Source organism: Argiope bruennichi, chromosome 3 (genome assembly GCF_947563725.1).
Source record: "Argiope bruennichi chromosome 3, qqArgBrue1.1, whole genome shotgun sequence".
Classification (NCBI taxonomy): Eukaryota; Metazoa; Arthropoda; class Arachnida; order Araneae; family Araneidae; genus Argiope; species Argiope bruennichi.
This window is the reverse complement of record NC_079153.1, coordinates 21,043,421-21,062,194: the sequence shown is the minus strand read 5'-3', so window position 1 is coordinate 21,062,194 and position 18,774 is coordinate 21,043,421. Positions and strand designations below refer to the sequence as shown.

The 18,774-nt window shown below is 28.3% G+C and overlaps 2 protein-coding genes across 4 annotated transcripts in view; one reads left to right on the top strand and one right to left on the bottom strand.

The window, feature by feature from the left end:
* The window catches only part of LOC129964235 (cytochrome P450 3A21-like), a 49,446-nt gene extending 48,553 nt beyond the window's left edge, over nucleotides 1-893 (bottom strand). The window contains exon 1 of the mRNA XM_056078966.1: nucleotides 431-893. Coding sequence (XP_055934941.1) covers nucleotides 431-498 — 68 coding nt within the window. The 5' untranslated portion in view covers nucleotides 499-893. The remainder of the gene's footprint in view (nucleotides 1-430) is intronic.
* LOC129964234 (uridine-cytidine kinase-like 1) overlaps nucleotides 1-18,774 on the top strand; it is a 64,395-nt gene that overhangs the window by 10,349 nt on the left and 35,272 nt on the right. Inside the window, exon 1 of one of the 3 annotated variants that reach the window (XM_056078964.1) lies at nucleotides 3,253-3,393. The exons of 1 other annotated variant lie outside the window; for it this stretch is intronic. Coding sequence is in view for 1 of the 2 variants with exons in the window: in XM_056078962.1 (XP_055934937.1) it covers nucleotides 8,824-8,861 (38 nt within the window). In the remaining variant the exon portion in view is untranslated. Of the gene's footprint in view, nucleotides 1-3,252; nucleotides 3,394-8,752; nucleotides 8,862-18,774 lie in introns of those variants that run through there. One more of the 3 variants, XM_056078962.1, reaches the window with a different exon arrangement.

Below are 18,774 nucleotides of genomic sequence, written 5' to 3'. Positions count from 1 at the left end.
CTTGACATTATTTCATTGTTTAAGTATTTCCTAAATTATGATATGAATTATAACTATTTTGTGTCTAGGTTTATGATATTTTAACAAGCAGGCTATTTTTACATTTTATCTTTATGAATGCAGAGGCGAAAAATTTTATCGTTAAATAAATTTAAGACAGATAATAACTTGTCTCAAACCTCAAAAACCGAAGGGAATACTTATAAAATTAGCAGTAAGTTACAAATCGAATATGTTAACAGAAATAAAAAGAAGTCGAAAAGATAAACTAATTTAAAGAAAACATATTCAGTACAAAAAAAAAAAAAAAAACTGTCTAGAGATAATGCTAACATCTGGACAAAAATAAGCAAAAAAGTAATTACAGCACAAAGAAAATCATGGACGTCATTAAAATGTTTAAAAAAAGAAATTAGCTTTATCTACTTACCATCTAATATAGATAAAAAGAACTATAAGGCCACCAATTATCCAAGTATAAGTAGAATTTTCAAGCATGTTTGAGCCACAAAGTGATAAGGTCCCCTCCCACTGACAGAAAAATTCTACTGTAAAAACTTAAACAAATTTCCACACGGCACTCCTACATCAATTATCCCTCTTTTTATTCATTCTTTTTTTTCTCTCTGTCGCTTTCTTTAATGTCAACAAGAAGAACAAAAATTATCGTCTGCTTTCAATGTCACACGATGCGACACGTGGTTTGTGTGACGCCAGAAACCGTATTGATCCAGCTGATAACTTTTGCGGCGAGTAAGTTTCTTTCCTGAAAAATAACTGCTCGCCGTGAAATCACGGATATTTGTTTTCGGACCGGATGGGGCTACGAAAAGCTATTTTTCATATGCAGTTACGTCTAGGTCCTGCGCTGGTGCAAGTTATCTCTAGACAGAAGATGTGTATCCTGTCTTTCAGAATTACATTTGGATGAAGTCCAAAACAAGCAAGGAGTGCAATCACATTATCTTTCTATTATTAAAAAAGCTTTTCTTGTATAGGGTGATATGATAAGATAATGGAATATTCAAATCGGAACTTGCTGATAAAAATATTTGGTGTTCCTTTCATTGATTTTATATCCTGTTCTGCTTCCTATTTATGTTGCACAAAGATTTATGAATTGCAACATGTCTTTCATTCATGAGCGTAAAATTATAGAGATAGTTATGTTTATAGTTTGTTATACTATCCGTAAATTGCGAAAAATAAGGGGAAAAATCGGTCAAAATGCTCTACGAGGAACGGAATTTTGTAGTACTTGGATAAACAAACTGGTTACCTCCAGAAACAGCAACTCACTGAGATTTGCCAAGTAGCATATTTATGACAAATTAACATTTAAAGCTATACGGTAAAAAGAGTTCTAAAAACTTTGTCATCATTCATAACGCTCCAACAAACTTTTGGACCATTCAATTTTGTTTTTAATGATATCGGTTTTATTTGAATTACTTTTAATTACCGTTTAAATAAATTTAATTATTTTTTGATTTCTCCATTTTATAAATATAAATAATATTGTAAACATAATTTTTCAAAAGCGTGATCAGAGAAAAAACTTGAAAAAAAATTCGAATTATTTTATCACGGAAAGCATATTTTGTACACGGTAAGAGCCAATGATAAAAATGTTTGTTCTGTCTGTTTTAACATCTGTTTACATCGTGATACAAAAGCAAGAAGTTTTTCTCTTTAGTGATTTTACTAAGAGATTTTGATAGGGATTTCTTTGATATATGTAACATTAGGCAAGGGAATCTTAGATACCTTTGAAAGGTATAATTAGATTATAGTTATTTTTATTCTTTTGCTTTCGGTGCGTGAGAGATTGCGACAGTAATCTACTTTTTAGAGCGTGTGTTAGAAATAATTAAATAAAAAAGTGGAATTTGAATAAAAAAATAAGAGAAATTTTTAGAATAATATATATATATATATATATATATATATATATATATATATATATATTTCAAAAGCACCTTTCAATGATTTAAACACAGATTGGATTTCAATGTAGCAACAATCTGAAATGTGTTTTTGTGTATGTGTGTGTGTGTTTATGCGCGCGAGCACGCACTCACACTGTACTGAAATATTATTCCAGGTAAAGAAAAATCACCCTCTTAATACAAATTGAATGAATAGCTTAAACGAAAAATTGCAAAAGTTATAATAAAATATATTATCTATAGTATTTTACCTTTTTCCGATTTTTATTAAAAATTTTTAATTAATTATTTCATTGTTTAAGATTTTTTTTAAAAAAATTATTCACTTTTTTAAAAATTTGGATTGAATTGAATGATATTTTTTTGATTAAAACGTTATGCAAGAAACGAAATAGAAGATGGTCCACAGGACTTTAAAGAATTCACTCATCTGAGTGCTTTGCAGTAATTCTATTTTATTATTATCATTGGCTAACCATCTTCGTTGACCAGCTTTTCTCCTGCTATAATAATAATATTCATTTAGTAGTGTCAACCAGCTTTGATAAAATAGCTTATCACACAAAATGCTCTTTTGGATTACATTTCGGCAATAAACTTTAAGCATTCCTATTGGTTACCTATGTACACACAAAGTGGAGAAATAGCCTGGGAAAAAATTGACGAAATCAATCCATCTGTTTAGTCTGGGAGCTCCACAAAATTTAATTTTGCGACGCCTCAAGAGAATTAAGGGAAGAAGGGGATCATTGGTGATAACCTAAAGATAACTATAAAATGATAGAAAAATAGTGAAATCGCTGCAATGATTGGGTCTGGTAATCATTGTCATGATCTTTTCTTCATAGAGAATGTATAGAAAAGTAGTGTTTTTTAAATTTTTTTCAAACAAGGGTGTTGTAGCACTTTTTTTATTTTCTTAATTATTTAAAATATATAGATTTTATCTTCTTGTCGTTATACACCATAGACCACTCAGATAGCATGATGAAAGAAATAAACAAAAAAAATTCTTAAAAGATTTTCTCTCTTTTCATAATATTATGAAAATTCTAAGGAATATGCTCCAATTTTAGAATCAAGAAATCTAGCTTAACAATATCTGTCCCTTTCTAAAACGCACTTCTATTCATTGAAGTTCTTTAACCTTACGAACCGGAAATATCGTCTGCAAAAACATCTTGCTAAATATTTAATTGTACTTAACAAATAAATGTCAAACTCTTAATTAAAATGGATGAAAATTGGTTGACTTAAACAGAGCTCATGAGAAGATAAAAATATTGTTACACGGAACGTTCTCTCCTTCATATCAGTCCAGTTGGAGATACTTTTTTCTTCTAGACTGAACGTAAACAATATTGAGTAAAGCAAAGTAAATATAGCAGTCGCTTAAAAGAAATATCTTCTGTATTAATGCTTGGAATTTTATCTCAAGAAGAAGGTAATAGTTAAAATATCTTTCATGCTTTCTAGAATATGCCTGGAATTTTGGCATGTTTGCAATATTTTATCTGTGCTTTTTGTGCTCTTATTGTATACATAGTCAAATGTATAGCTAAGAAAAATTATAAAAAATTGCCTCATATATCTTAATGATATCATTTCTTCCTTTTTTTTTTTCCCTTTTCACATATAAAAAATATACAAAGAGAAAGAAAGTATTATAATCTTCTAATAATTTGACCTTGAAATCTAGACGAATTTCCATGTTTCAGATGTCTCTGAGGCCTAAAAATGCATTTTTATAATTATGTCCTCTATTAGTGAATGCAGTAAGTTCAAATCGCTTTCGACTAAATACATTTGGTATGTGGTCTAAAATATAATTTGGTAAACTAAAATATAATTTACTAATAATAAAATTTGGTATGTGGTCTTTATTCAAAATATTTAGGTTCCTATCAAATTTTGAATGAAATCTATTGCTGTTTCAAATATCTCTGAAGTCTGAAAATGCATTTTTATAATTATGTCCTCTATTAGCGAATGAAGTAAGTTCAAACCGCTTTGGACTAAATGGATAAAATTTTAGTACGTTGTCTTTATTCCAAATATTTAGGTTCCAATCAAATTTTAAATGAAATCTATTGCTGTTTCAAATGTCACTGAAGCCAAAAAATGCATTTTTATAATTATATCCTTAGTTAGTGAATGCAGCACGTTCAAACCGCTTTGGATTAAATGGATTAAATTTGGTATGTGGTCTTTTATTCCAAATATTTAGGTTCTAATCAGATTTTGAATTAAATCTATTGCTGTTTCAGATGTCTTTGAGGCCTAAAAATGCATTTTTATAATTATGTCCTCTTTTAGAGAATGCAGTAAATTCAAACCGCTTTGGACTAAACGAATAAAATTTGGTATGTGGTCTTTTATTCCAAATATTTAGGTTCCAATCAGATTTTGAATGAAATCCATTTAGAGTAAATTATGTAGAGAAGAGTTATAAATTATGCAATGATATTTTAAAATCTAATTTAAACTTAATTAATTTCCTAATTTTTAGCTCAATTCAGCACTTATTAACTTTATTCTAAAATATTCTCTTGTTTCCTGATTTCTTTCCACTTTTTCTGTTTAATTAACTGAAGAGCAGCTTTGTAAAAATGCTTAAAGTTGCACTTTCATACGCCCCGAGTGAAAGGATAAAAAATGGCAAGCCTAGCACATTTTTCTAAAAGATCGCCATGATTCCCTTGCCTGTGGTCGACCCGTGTTGGAAAACCCTATTAAATTCTCATCGTATATACTGATCACAGGGATACATTTTTCATTAGCTTTTCCTCATTTCGTGTTGTGCCGTTCTGTGTTGTGCTCGTCGCTTCCGCTTGTTCATAAATCATGCCTCTCCGGATGCAATAAAGCGAATTTAAAAATCCAGTCTTCTTCTCTGTCCTCGGCCACGATTTTGTTTCAAAAATTATGTTTTACATATAAAGAGTCGACAGGACTCGAATCTTCACAGATCGTTATAAGTTATGAAAATTAGTTGTAATAGCGGTGCAAATCCGGATTATTTTTCTCAATAGTGGATAAGGATTAATCCAATTTGTCGAATCATCTGATTTTTCATGTTATTTATTATCAAAAAAATTCTTTCATGTTTCAAAAATTACTTAACTGAAACAGAAATATAAAAAAATCTGTAAAGTCGAAAATTAATCAAAGTTTCTAATATTTTTTGGAACATAGTGTACCCTCACACATAGTTTATGAACATAATATACTCTCAATAATCCGGCGTCTCTCTAAAGCCCAGCGACATGGATGACAGGGTCGTGTTAAAGAGCAAACAAGTTATTGAATGCGGATTTCCGTGAACTGTTAGCAATATAAATAAATTATAAATTATTTAAATTATTTTTATTTTTTATTAAAATTATTTTTAATATAAAATTAAATTATTTTTTATATTATTTGTTACAAATAAAGTATTTTTTATATAATTTGGTACATTTTATAACGTTTCATGAAATAAAATAGCGTTTGATTAAAATGTATTTTTTGAACAAATATTTCTAATCCAGTGAGATTGGATGTATTTTTTTGGATTATTTTGGATGCACATCTCATTGGATGTTCTATATATCTGATTTGATTTTATTGACGTCATCATCTCTTACAATCGAAATTAACTAAATATTTTAATTCATTATTATCCCTTAACTGAAACAAGTTTAGAATTCTTAACATTACTTTCAGCATGTATTACATTTTTATTCTTTTATAAATGCTTTTTCCAGGCATTCTTTTTGGTCAATCAAAACTCAGCCACGGACCAATTATTTTAATTTATTAACAACATTTATGGATGTTATTATTATTTTCCAAAATATCTATGATCGCATACGAAACATTCCAGCTTAAAGAAGTGGCAAACTTAATATGTTTTTTAAAATCGTATATTAATTTCATATTCATAATTATTTTTAATACTTTTCTGATTTTTAACTCCTTTTTTGAAATTGAAAGAAAAATTATTAAAAAAAATTCGAAAGTTTAAAAAGTGTTGAAATTAAATTAAGTTACCAAAATAAAATTTCCGCATTTTAATCAATGTTTGAATTTCTTAATTCAGTTTAAAAAATTATAATACAAATCGGGTCTAATATATAAATATGTTTTTATTTTCAATACAAACACATACACCTGAATACTAATCCTACTATCAGGAATGAAAACATTTAATTTACTTTATTATCAGCAGTTAAGAATTTAGGTCAATGACTGTTCTAACAGAAATAAAAACATATCTAAAATTTATTATTGGAATTGTAATGAATTTTTTTTCTGCTTATGCAGCTGCTCTCAGCTGTCTATATAACGAAGATAGATGTCCTTCGTTTGACGTTTACATTACCAACCAGAAAAGCTATTCATTTCAATAATTGTATGTTTTATGTTTAGTTTAAAAATTCTCATCCTGTAAACTCGAGGTACACTGCGCTTTTCTTTGACCAAAATGTTTCTAAGAAATTTCAACCATACATTAAAGAAACATTTTAACAACACAATTAAAGGAATTCGAGGTTAAGTCCAAAATTCGAAGTGTGCTGATATTTTTGACTTGATTCGCATGTACATATGCTTATTTTATTTTTAAAATGCACTCTTTATTACAAAGTAGCAACAACGTGTACAAAAAAAAATATATATTTAAACTTGACATATTGTGTATGTATGTGTCATACGGTAACGAAATAGAAAAATATTGTAAAATATGCACAAAATATTTAAAATTTTATTAAAATTAGAAAAAAAAAACATTTTAAGCTTGGAAATAAAAGTGATATCAATGAATAGCTATTTTTTTTTCAATTTTAAATTGACACAAAAATAGTTTTAAGGCATTAATATGCTATAATGTCATTGAAGGAAACATTATAATTGAGATTCATTTTTTATTAAAAATCTAATGGAATCTTTGTGAAACTTCTTTAGTAAAATGTACCTATTACATAAAAAGTAATTGCTTACCAAATTTTCCAGTTAAATCCAATGACCCATTTGAAATATTTTGTCGGATTTTTAATCATACATATCGCATTTTGCATATAGTATAACAGCATATAATCAGTACTAGCATGCTGAAGTAATAAAAACACATTTGCTCGAATTTTTTATAGATATAATAAACCAACAAACTTATCTATAAATACACATATCTAATGCTTAGTAAAACATAATTTTATATTAATTATCCTTGACGGAAAACGAAATTGTTCAAAAACATTTCAAAACAAAACATTATTGCTTTGATTTTTTTCCCCTTTTTTAGCCACTTTCGGATTATTATTCGGATTACATTAGAATTCCTTTTTCCGAAATTGCATTATGCAATTCCTCGAATAATTGGGAGTTTATCGTTTTGTTATTCTTCAGAATCTTTATATTCTATTTTAGCGATCTAACATATTTTATACTGATTTTCATAATAAAATCAACTCTGAGTTTTAGTATCGATTAACATTCACTGCTGGTTTTTAAACTCATTTTTCAGCTGACCAACTCTTGTTGAATTTAATTAATTAAATAGAATCATTAATTGAATAAATTATGAAATAAAACTGCTTTCTGTATTTTAAAACTTTAGGCTACTGTTTCAAAGCCAGAGTTAAAATTAATCAAATAGTTAAATGAATTGTGGAATTCGTTTAATAAATGCCATGTTGGAAGCAGTGGTGTCAGTAAGCATATTTTTTATTTCAGAAAGAGGCTTAATTTATATGAGCCTCATATTAAAATAAATTATTATTTTTTATTTTAATGCTAATTGTAAGGAATCATTTTTATATTATTATGTTATTACAAATAATTAGATTGCTTATTTCTTCCAGCCGGTGTGATATGGAAGTTTGAAAAGGGGGTGCCAGCTCATGAATCGTTCTCATCATCTGACCGCGGTTCAAAATTACGAGGTTCGTCCCAAAATAGCCCTAGTGCTACTTTAAAGAGGACATTAATGTAACTCAACTAGATTAAACTAAATTGATTGAGAAGTTACATATTTTTCTTTATTACATATTACATACTTTTAATCAATTTTTTTTATTGGAAATGTGCTGAATTCAGCGCAGTATCTTATTATCCATGTCCAGTTTTCATCAACCATTGATACAAAGAGAGAGAGAGGGACAAAAAATATTTTTAATTCTAAGAATAAATCAAAAATATTTTATGGGTTTCCTTATTATTTTCACACAATGTTTTGTTTCATACAAATAATTCATTTTATTACCTCTGCAAAGAATATTAAGCATTAGTTATAGCATTTTTTTTTTGTATAAAAATATTTTCTCGACTTTTTTTGGAAAAATATTTCACATTCCTTTTCGGAAAGGAACTGTATAAATTTTCAATGTCAGTGTTTCTGACATTGACCGATACTTCGCTTTTAAAAAATTAATGAAAAATACACTACCGATAACAAAAAAGAAATATGCCCCTCTAAAAAAATATGATAAGCTGTATTCTCATTTATTTAACTTATCGATAATATGTTAATCTAGTGACCTCTCCACCATTCAAATACCTTCAAGTTCGAAAGATAAGCTAGCGAGTCTTTTTTTTATTTATTTATTCTTTTCTTCGAATTTTCTTTTTACTGGAATGTCTGGGTTTTTTTCACGCTCTGAACTTCGGCGAAACAGAAAATAACCCAAAAAAATGTAGAAAAAAAAAGGAATACTTTTAGGTCTGTTTATTATTCCAAGGCCAAAACGTCCGAGTGTTTACTTTCACATTCAGTTCGTCGCGTTGTTCTTTTTGTGGGTCAGCGCGTGTAGTTTGTGCAACAGCTTTCACGGTTGTGGCATTGAATTGAATATCGTTTGATTATTGACTGAAACTGTCAACTGCGCGGTTCCATATTATGCCGTCGGAAGCCCATCATGATTCTCAGAAAAAAAAGTAAGTGCTTATCTGTGACAATTATAAAAAAAAAATTATGTTAAACAAAAATGAGTTTTGTATTGCACATTGCTATTAAATTACATTTGTGCGTTTTCTAAAGGCCTACATCTTTAAAAAAAAATACTGTAATTATTTTATGTAATAAATAGAATGAATATTCTCAAAAAAATTTTTTTTTTCTATTTGCAGTTCTGAATTGTTAGCTTGAAACTTTTAAATCGTTATTCGGTAGTAAAAGATTAAAAAAATTCTTCGTTATTTTTTTTTAATTTTTGCTAAGAATTAAATGAAATGCATATTGTAAAATTTCAAATTGTTCCATGCTCATTAAAATATAACATTAAATTTTTATTAGGCTTTTTTAATAAATGCATTTGCTCTACACAATATTTTGCATGTTAGACGTCATTAAAATTATTATTTTTTGTCACAAATGCTACTTGGTTTTTCTTTACAAATTTTGCATAAAGATATCACTGCAATAATGCACATGGCATAAAAAAATGCAGAAGATTCATAAATGACTCTTTATGCAATAGTTCCATCTGCGTGTGCTTATACAATTTAAATAAAGGTTTAAAAAGGTTAAAAATAAGATTCTTATCGAATGTTTTAAAAAGTTGATAATATGATAATAAATTGCAAAAAAAATATGATTATATAACAATGTATATTTATGTAGAAATCCGCAATAACGATAAAAAAACATTTATTAAACAAAACAAAAAAGTTTTCTTCTCCAGACGATGGCAGGTGTTTTAAATTTTTTTATCTTAAAATTTATGAAATTTTAAATCATTTTATATTCTTAATCCATAGCATTTTTTTGTAGTAATGCTTCATTCTTCGAAAATAAATAACACATATAAATATTACCATTTTCTTCCATATTTAGATGAAACAAAAGCGAATGCTTTATATATTTCTGTTTCTACTCGTGCAGTACACGCTCGGTTTAATGAACTGATTGGAATGCAAAAATATCCATGAAAACTAAAGTCCTATAAAGGTTAATAATGTCATGGAAGTTTAGAGTTGAATATTGCGCTTGAATTCATGCTTTAATGTAATTTTATAAATCAGTTTCTTGAAAAACATAAAAAGCATGTTAAACTTTTTTTCTCGATGTATTCATTTCCCCATTCATATTTCCTTCATTAAGCAAATTACGTCCATTAATTCAATTAATTTATTAAAATTTAATTTTGATTTAATTTACTTTAAATCAATTTATTACAAGTCTATTCAATAGAAAGTTTCCTTTAGTTTTGTAAATTCTCCTTGTCCGTTTCTTGTTAACATAGAGTCATTTAAAAAACAAAAGAGTACCTTTTTTTAATTTACGAAAAGCAAAATTTATGTGTTTATAATTTTAATCGAAATTTTTTATTAACTAGTGCTTATAATATCGATTATTTTTGTATTATTTTTTATTTTTGCATTTGAAATTGTAGCGTATTATAAATTGTATATTGTAATTTCATGTAAATTTTAGCATTTATTATAATAAAGAAAATATTTTTTGAAAAGTAGTGTATGAGAAAATTTTCATAATGAATAAATGATCTTTTTTATTATTATTAAAAAAATTCTCTGTTTTATCTTCAGCCCTAAAAACTAGTAAGTTCAGATTACTCTAAAAAAGTAAATTGTTGAAATATTCATCCATGTTTTAAACGCTTTAGCATCGATGATAATGGCTCATCTTTATCACTTCTTTACCCAAACATCTCCTTGTAGTAAGTAATACGTAAACAATTTTTTAATAAATACTTTTTTGTGAGCATTATAAAAAAAATTATTTTTCATCTAAATTCTGGTGGTCTAAACAAGATTCATTAAATGATAGAAATGTTTATGTAAATTGGAATTTTAGTAGCATTTATAATATATTTTAATTCTTCTACAATGAAAGTTTTGAATTTTTCGATTCTTATAACATTTCATAGTGGCTTTATACTTTTCTCCTAATGTTCTGCGCGTCTTACACTTTTACAATTTTTGATTCTGATCGCTGACAGATAAAAAAAAAATATATTTTTCTTTTTCAATACATTATTAAAAGTATTTATAAAATGTTTTTATCTTATGTCATTAATTTTTTCGCCAAAGATTGCACTGCTTTTCCTTTCCGAGCGTCTTGACTTCAGAAGTGAGACTTACAAAAGTATTTAATATTTATCCGGGATTGACTGCCCATGGTCATTAGATACGAGACGCTAGGGGAAGGGCTATTGCGTCCTCACACCGTCGATAAGAAATAAGAGTTTCGTCTGTAAGGAAATGGAAGAAATTTCTGAAAGGAAATGTAGACAGGAGCGGATACAAGGGGGAGGGAAGAGACCAAGATCTTCCCCTGACAGGAGACGATATTTTGTGTACTATATATGGTTAATTCCATTTGAGAAGTTGATAGGGCTGTACATGATTGTTAGACAATAAAAAAGAAACTTTAGTCGAAACCAGTAAGATAAAATTATTAAATGAATTAGTTTATTTTTATAACCCATCTTTTTGTGGTCTTAGAAGTCAAATTTACTAGGTTTAAGACAGAAAAGAAAGGTTTAGAAAGGTTAGAAAAAGAAAAAAAGAAAAACAAGAAAGGTTTAAAAACAGATGATTAATAAGTTGTATTAAGTTGGGAGGAAAAGAAATCAATTATTTTTTTTAGATAGATGGTTGTAGTAATCCATATCTCGTAAAGTATCGATCAAACAAATGCTCGTTGAAAAGGTAGTATTTCACACTAAAAAAAAATTCTTTTGTTGTTTTTTGTTTGGTCTATTCAGTTGTGAGTAACAGGGTGTTAAAATCAAAATCAACTAAGAAGAAATTCTGTACATTTTACAGTTTTTCTTTGATAAAGGTGAAAATGCAAGCCAGGGGGTGTTTATGGTCCCAATACTGTAACAGCAAATTACGTGCTATTTTGGTTTCGTCGATTCCGTTCAGGTATTTGGATGCTAAAAACGATGATGAACATGATGAATAGAATTCCGATCTGCGAAGCTTTGACCAAGCGGAATGAAATTGACTCATTTCTTAAACGGATGGTGACTGGGGATGAGAAATGGTTCACATATGACAACATTGTGCAAAAACGATCGTGGTCAAAACGCAATGAAGCAGCTCAAGCGGTCATATGGGAAAACACTAAGATTTGGATCTCTACTGTCTCCAACTGAACCGTTTGAAGCTAGCGATTGACCAGAAACAGACAGAATTGACCGACAAGAGAGGTGTGGTATTCTATCAGGACGCACAAGTATATATTTGAAAAAATTTGAGAAACTCTGGGAGCATGGTAGGGAAGTTTTGATATACTCACCATATAGTCTGTACCTGGCACCAAGCGATTACCATGTTTTTCTTGCATTGCAAAACTTCCTTAGTGATAAGAAAATGGCTTCAAAAGAAGATTGTAAAACTCAATTACTAGAGTTTTTTGCCTATAGGGACCAAGACTTCTATGAGAGAGGCATTATGAAGTTGTCTTTAAAATAGCAACAAGTTATAGAACAAAACGGTACATATTTGAACAAAATTGATAAACCGAAACATGTTAAATAAAGTCTTGAAGTTCACATAAAAATAAATGATTTCTTTTTATTCAACCTAATATTAAATATAATTATTGATATGGAGAAAAAAAATTTCGACAATGCTTTTTCAATACTTTGATCAAATACTCATAATTTTAATCAATGGTGCTGTCACTTTCAGATGATAAAACGATTTCGGGCATTATAATATTTAATACTAAAGTAATTATTTTAATTCTGCGCTACACCATATTTATCAGCTAGAATATTTAATATTTTAGTAGTATTGAGTTTTATTATTTATTTAATAATCCCCCCAATATATGCATCATTTTCATTTCCTGTATCATTTTCTCTGAGGTGTGATGTCATAATCTATTTTTGTTTGGCGCGCTTTATTGCTATTAATTATGCTTGGTTAATTTCTGCTTGATAATTCTTCCTTACCGTCATTTCCTTTTTAGAGCTCATTATTAATAACAATTTATACTATCTTTTTATCTACAGCTGCTGATTAATTACTTGCAACTAGAATATTAAATATTTTAGCTCGCATTAATAATATTCATATTTTAATTATAAAGAGTTTAATTCTTTTCATAGTGTAATATTTTAATTCTTCTTGATTAATATTTTTATCAAAAGTATGGATGTCTTGTCGAAAACGTAAAAGCACGAGATTTTTACAGCAATACGTCATCTTGTTTATGTGCAAGAGCCCCAGTTTAAAAATAATGTTGGTCGTTGAAGTTGATTATTTTAACGAACCTCTCGTGAAAGTTAATACCAACACAGTACAAGAGACCGGATTTTGGTGAGTTTTTGTTAACTTGTTTCGATTTTGCCGTACTAAGTGGAAATTGTACCGTGTTCTTTGAAGTTCTTGACAAAAATATTATATCTTAATAATTAGTGAAGCTTATCTAAAATTCAATAAGTGAAAATTATGTTTTTTTTTCGAGCATTAAATTTTATTTTACATTAATTTTAATTAAAAGGGTAGAACAATTTTTTGTGCAAGAGTTAAAGAAAAGAAAATAAAGCTACAACGTCCAGAGAATGTTTAATGCATTCGAAAAAAGTCAGGGAAATTTCTTAAAAAACAGGGAAGTATCAGAGAAAAGGGATGGAAATTTAAATAGAAGAAATGACGGCCACCCTGAAAAATTTCATTAATTTAAGTCATTGCGTTTTTAAATGTTATATTTCCATGCATGCGAATTTATTAATAATTAGATGGTCGCCCTTTTAAAGATTAAGCTCAAAATCTAATACAGATCTACACTTTAGATACTAAAGCTGCTGACCAAATTTTATCCATCTAGCTTTTTACTTTTTACTTATCGCGCTCACTTGCACTAGGAAATAGACTGATAAATTTACTCTAAATGGATTTCACACAAAATATGACAGAAACCTAAATATTTTGAATGAAGACCTCATCTTCTAGTAATATTAATAGTGTTTATTTGTAAAATGTTTTTTTTTTCCGTTTCTTGTGAGTATTTTTCTCTATGTATGTATTAAATGGTTTCCCGTTTACACTTATTCTGTTTATCCTCTGGTAACTTGTGAAGAATCAGAAAAGAATATCTTACACGTAAAACGTTAGGCCTTGTAAACACCTATAGGTATTATCGTCAGATTCCAATTTGCATAGAATCTTTTTTTAAAAAATCTCACTTTTTGACATCTATATTTTTTAGTTCACAAATATTTTTGGCGAATTGAAGAATGATTTTGAAAAAAGTGAATATTTTTTTATTTTCAACATTTTTTTTAATGTTTTTTTAGAAATATCAGCTACAGCAAACAAATCGATACTTCAACTTCATTGGTCATTTGATATTCTCTGCATTAAAAAAGGTCATCCTAACCAGTAGAAGTATAATATTACCTATACAATCAGAAGGTACAGATCGATATCGAAAAATATCGATTATTCCACTATACGCTATCGATCATACAAAAAGATCGCCTTCTGAGAATGAACACATATCTTTTTAAAAAAATAAGTGCATCGTTTCAGATTTGCGAAATATATCATAATAAGAATTATGTTTTTCAGTAAGTCAATTTTTTACCCTTTTTTTCTTATTTTATAATTGAGTTAGAACTTATCAAATCTTAATATTTTTTTAAGATATTCTTAATATCTTATAATTTTTTTCATATTCTAAGATATACAAGGAAAAAATATTGAAATGGTCAGAAAATTTGAATTCGAGATTTCGTTGAATCTTCAGCTTTCAAACGGCAATGAATCCGAAAAAGTCGTTTTTGGAATTATTAACTATCTATTTATCAATAAATCTGAATGTTTATGACACGATATCTCAAACACTAGACAATATTTTTTAACCAGAAAATTAAAATTTAGTATGTTGTCTTTACATCAAATTTGAACATTTTTATTAAATTTTGAACGAAATCCATCCCTGTTCAGATGATAGCTAAAAACATTAAGAAATATATTGATAAAATTTGGTGAGCAGATTTTGCTTCTAAAGTGTAGTTTCGCATCATATTTTTAACTAAACCCTTGATGGGTTGATAGTTTTTAGATCTATAATTTCGCGATACGAAACACAGTAAAAACGCAATGATTTGAACAAATAAAATTTGGTTAATGATTTGGGACTACAATTGTAGTCCTATTGTCAGATTTTGGTTTCAATCAGATGGAAAAAGGCACACAAAATACATATTCGATTCTCTGGTGCTTGTGTATTAACCGCATGCCAACAATAAATCTCTAAAGATTGTGTGTAACATTCAGTAAAAACACTTGATTTATTCCAAAGACAGATATTTCATAACTATTGCTCACCATTGTCATGTAATTAATATACAAGTACCAGTTTTCTTTGCTGCCTTACGAAGCACTCTCAAGTATGAAAACAAAAATCAATATGAAGTCTCGGTATCACGATCTTTTATTCGAGGAAGAGGAGAAGGAAAATTTTATTAGAAAGTACTCGGGAAAGTTTCGGGGGAACCAGTCTCTCTTGTTCCATTTTCATTTATCATCGGACACTTAGTGAAAAAGTAAGCAAAAACATGTCTTAAAAAAAAAATTGAAACGCCATGTTAAAAAATAATTTCAGAGGTGCTAAAAATTAAATAACTCAAAACTTTATTGAATTAGACGTACAAAATTTGATACATGTATTTAAACCCAAATTTGAAGATTTTTATTCAATTTTAAATAATATCCATTCAGAGGAAATCAGTTTGTCCAGCTGTTCGATTCTAAGTGAACACGAAAATTGCGAAACTTGAGAAGCTGGATTTAAAAATCGGTACACGTCATCATCATCTAAATTCTAGAGATATTCTTATCGAATTTTGAACTGAATCCGTTGTAGGGATGGCTGTCTGAAAGTCTAGATTTTGGAACAAAACATAAAAGCATAATGATTTATATAAAAGAAATTTGATACGTGATCTTTTTATTAAAATTGTATTTCTGCGTCATATTTTGGTTTCAAAGGGTCGAAAAAAAGTCGATTTTCTTTACTCTGCTACAAAGCTCACAATTCTTATGTGCTGGATTATGGAAATAAAATTCGGAGCATTATTGGCGTTGACCGCTTTGTCCAAATTCACAATTTTAATTGAGTGGGGTAGAATAGAAGTGATAACTTCTTTATTATAGACTATGGAGAAATTTTCAGGAAGAACACTCCGGTTGATTTGTCCATATTTTCTTATCTTAATATCTATAATCACTTATCTTTTCTAAATATCCATATCTGCTTTTTTTTTTCTTAGTATCATTGTAAGGCTTAGTTTTTGTATTTTTGAGTGGAGCAAAAAAAAAAAAAATGTTTTTTGTACAATTATATGTTTAAAGTTGTTGATAAAATTAAAAATTTCGATTGATTTTTTTGGTTAAAAATTATAGCTATTTATAAAAAGAACAGCTTTAACATTTTCATATATTTTCAAACACATTACCTGGAACTAGTTTACAAATCAGAATCATTTTTATTATTTGTAAAAAAGTTTAAGATAATATATTTGTAAATATATGTAATCATTCGCCCCCCCCCTCCCACCTCCTCGAAATCATTCACACCACAGAACCCAGACGACGTTAAAATGTGAAAAAAATCGATTTTTAGAGAGCACCTACTGCCTACCCAAAAAGTAATTTCATGCCAATTTGGTAGTCCTAAATTCAAAATTCTACTCCGTAAATTTTTTTCATCACACATGGCGCAATTTACACGTAATGTACCATCTACAAACATTATAACATTAAAATATTCATGCGCTCATGCTATTTTAAATTGTTTTTCTATAATAGATATCAGCGTATGCGTATCAGTGTATGAACATTACATACTATGCATACCAATACTAATGATATATTGATATGTGTGATTTTTCCTTCAGAGGAATAACAATTAAAATAACAAGAATTCATTAATTTGTTTTCCTATTGGCTTGGTTGATACCTGTTAGCTGTACTGTTAGTTGATGGCTTGTAAATATAAAAAAAAATCATTTTAATGTAGGTTTTTTTAAAATAAAAGACAAATTAGTTTATTCTTATTGCCATCTGCAGCTGGTTTGTGAAATCAATTATATACAAATTGAAAATGAAAATCAAATAAGTGTTAAAAATTTCAAAAACATGAAAACAAAATTTTTTCATTAAAGGATAAATAAATTAACATTCTAAATTATTAATATATTTATTATTTAACATTTTGACTTATAAATAATGCCGGTATCATTATTGTTTGACCTTTATTTAAAATATCGTTTTGTTTGCGTTTAATTTTTTTCTTTGTGAATGTATTTTCGTAGAACTTGTTTAACTGAAAAACAACATTAGTCACATGGAATCACAACATTATTCCCATCTGGTGGAAAAGGAAAAGTTAAACACAATCGTGCAGTTTCCACTCTTTGTTTATTCATACAGGAAAGAAAAAAAGAGAATAAACAAAATTTGCGGCCAGATGACTCACTGTCAACATTTACTGCGATCTCCTTCAATGCATTTCAGACATTTAATCGTGATATGTCTGCCTTTTCTCTAGGTCACAATGAATAAATTTACCTTCGAAATGTATTTCGATGAAATATTTTATTTATTGAGATGGATATTTTTTTATTATTTTTGATTGAGTATCCATCTAAAATCTTTCAGATTCTCAATATCGTTTATCGCCTTTTAGCAAGAAATGCCACCAATTTTAATTCTCAAATTTTACTAGAGTAAGAAAAAAAAATTAAACTGTTTCAAAACCAATAATAAATATACTGAATCATATACATTTTTGGTCTTGAAAATTCATTTCATTTTTTTCCTTTTATAAAAATTGAAAATAGAAATACGATATTACTTCAACGATATGTTAATTTGTCTTTGGATTGATTTATCCAAAAATAATTGGCATTTTCTAAATGCATTAGAAGTTCTTTATTCTAGTTTTGGAATCATGTTTCAGACAATAAAGACCCAGGAATAAACTCTTTATCATGAAAATATTTACAAGTTGTTATTGTAATTGTGTGTAGCATTACACAAAAATGACAAAACGCTCTACAGAGCAAATTATTGCTTAGAGTTACCAAATTTCATTCATAGTTTCTGATTGGGTAGAAGTTTCTCAGTAAGAAATGGTTTTTCAAGTATGAATTAATTAAAAATAAATTGAAAATGTTACGGCTTTTTTTTTTCTTTTACTTCTGAGTATATTATTCCACAAAGTGCAGCTTTAGAACACTTTAAATTCATTCTTTCCTGGAAAAAAAAAGCAGAAAATATTGACAATGTTTCCTAATTACGGCAATTTAATCAAATATCTAATACAGAGATTTTTCTCATTTTTATTTCTGAAAGCTCATGATCCTACCCCCTAGTCAGCCCTCTCCATCCTTATTTCGGGAGAGTAAGCATAAAACAGCAAAATAAAACTTACGCATCCCCTCCTTCTCAACCCGAGTAACTCACAATCACACTGCTCTCATGTGCCAAAAATAAAGGCCTGAGCACTCATGGAGTTCACGGAGCACACATGGAGTATTTTAAAGAGTCTCTCAAATCTCACTAAGAACGGATAATCTAATTCAGAAAGCAAAACTTTTAATAATTATGCTTTAAAACAGCGGTTCTTAACCTATGGGTCGCGACCCAAAATTGGGTCGCGAAGCATATTTCTTGGGTCGCGCTGAGTCAAACCAAAAAAGTTAGTAATACACCAAATTTCAGACATTTTAGAAATGACGACTTGAATAAATATCAACAATCGAAAATGAATGTGATTAACAAGATCAAAAAATATCAGCTGATTAAAAAAGCGAGAGCAAAAAAAGTACGTGTGATGATAATAACGGTGAGAACTAAATGG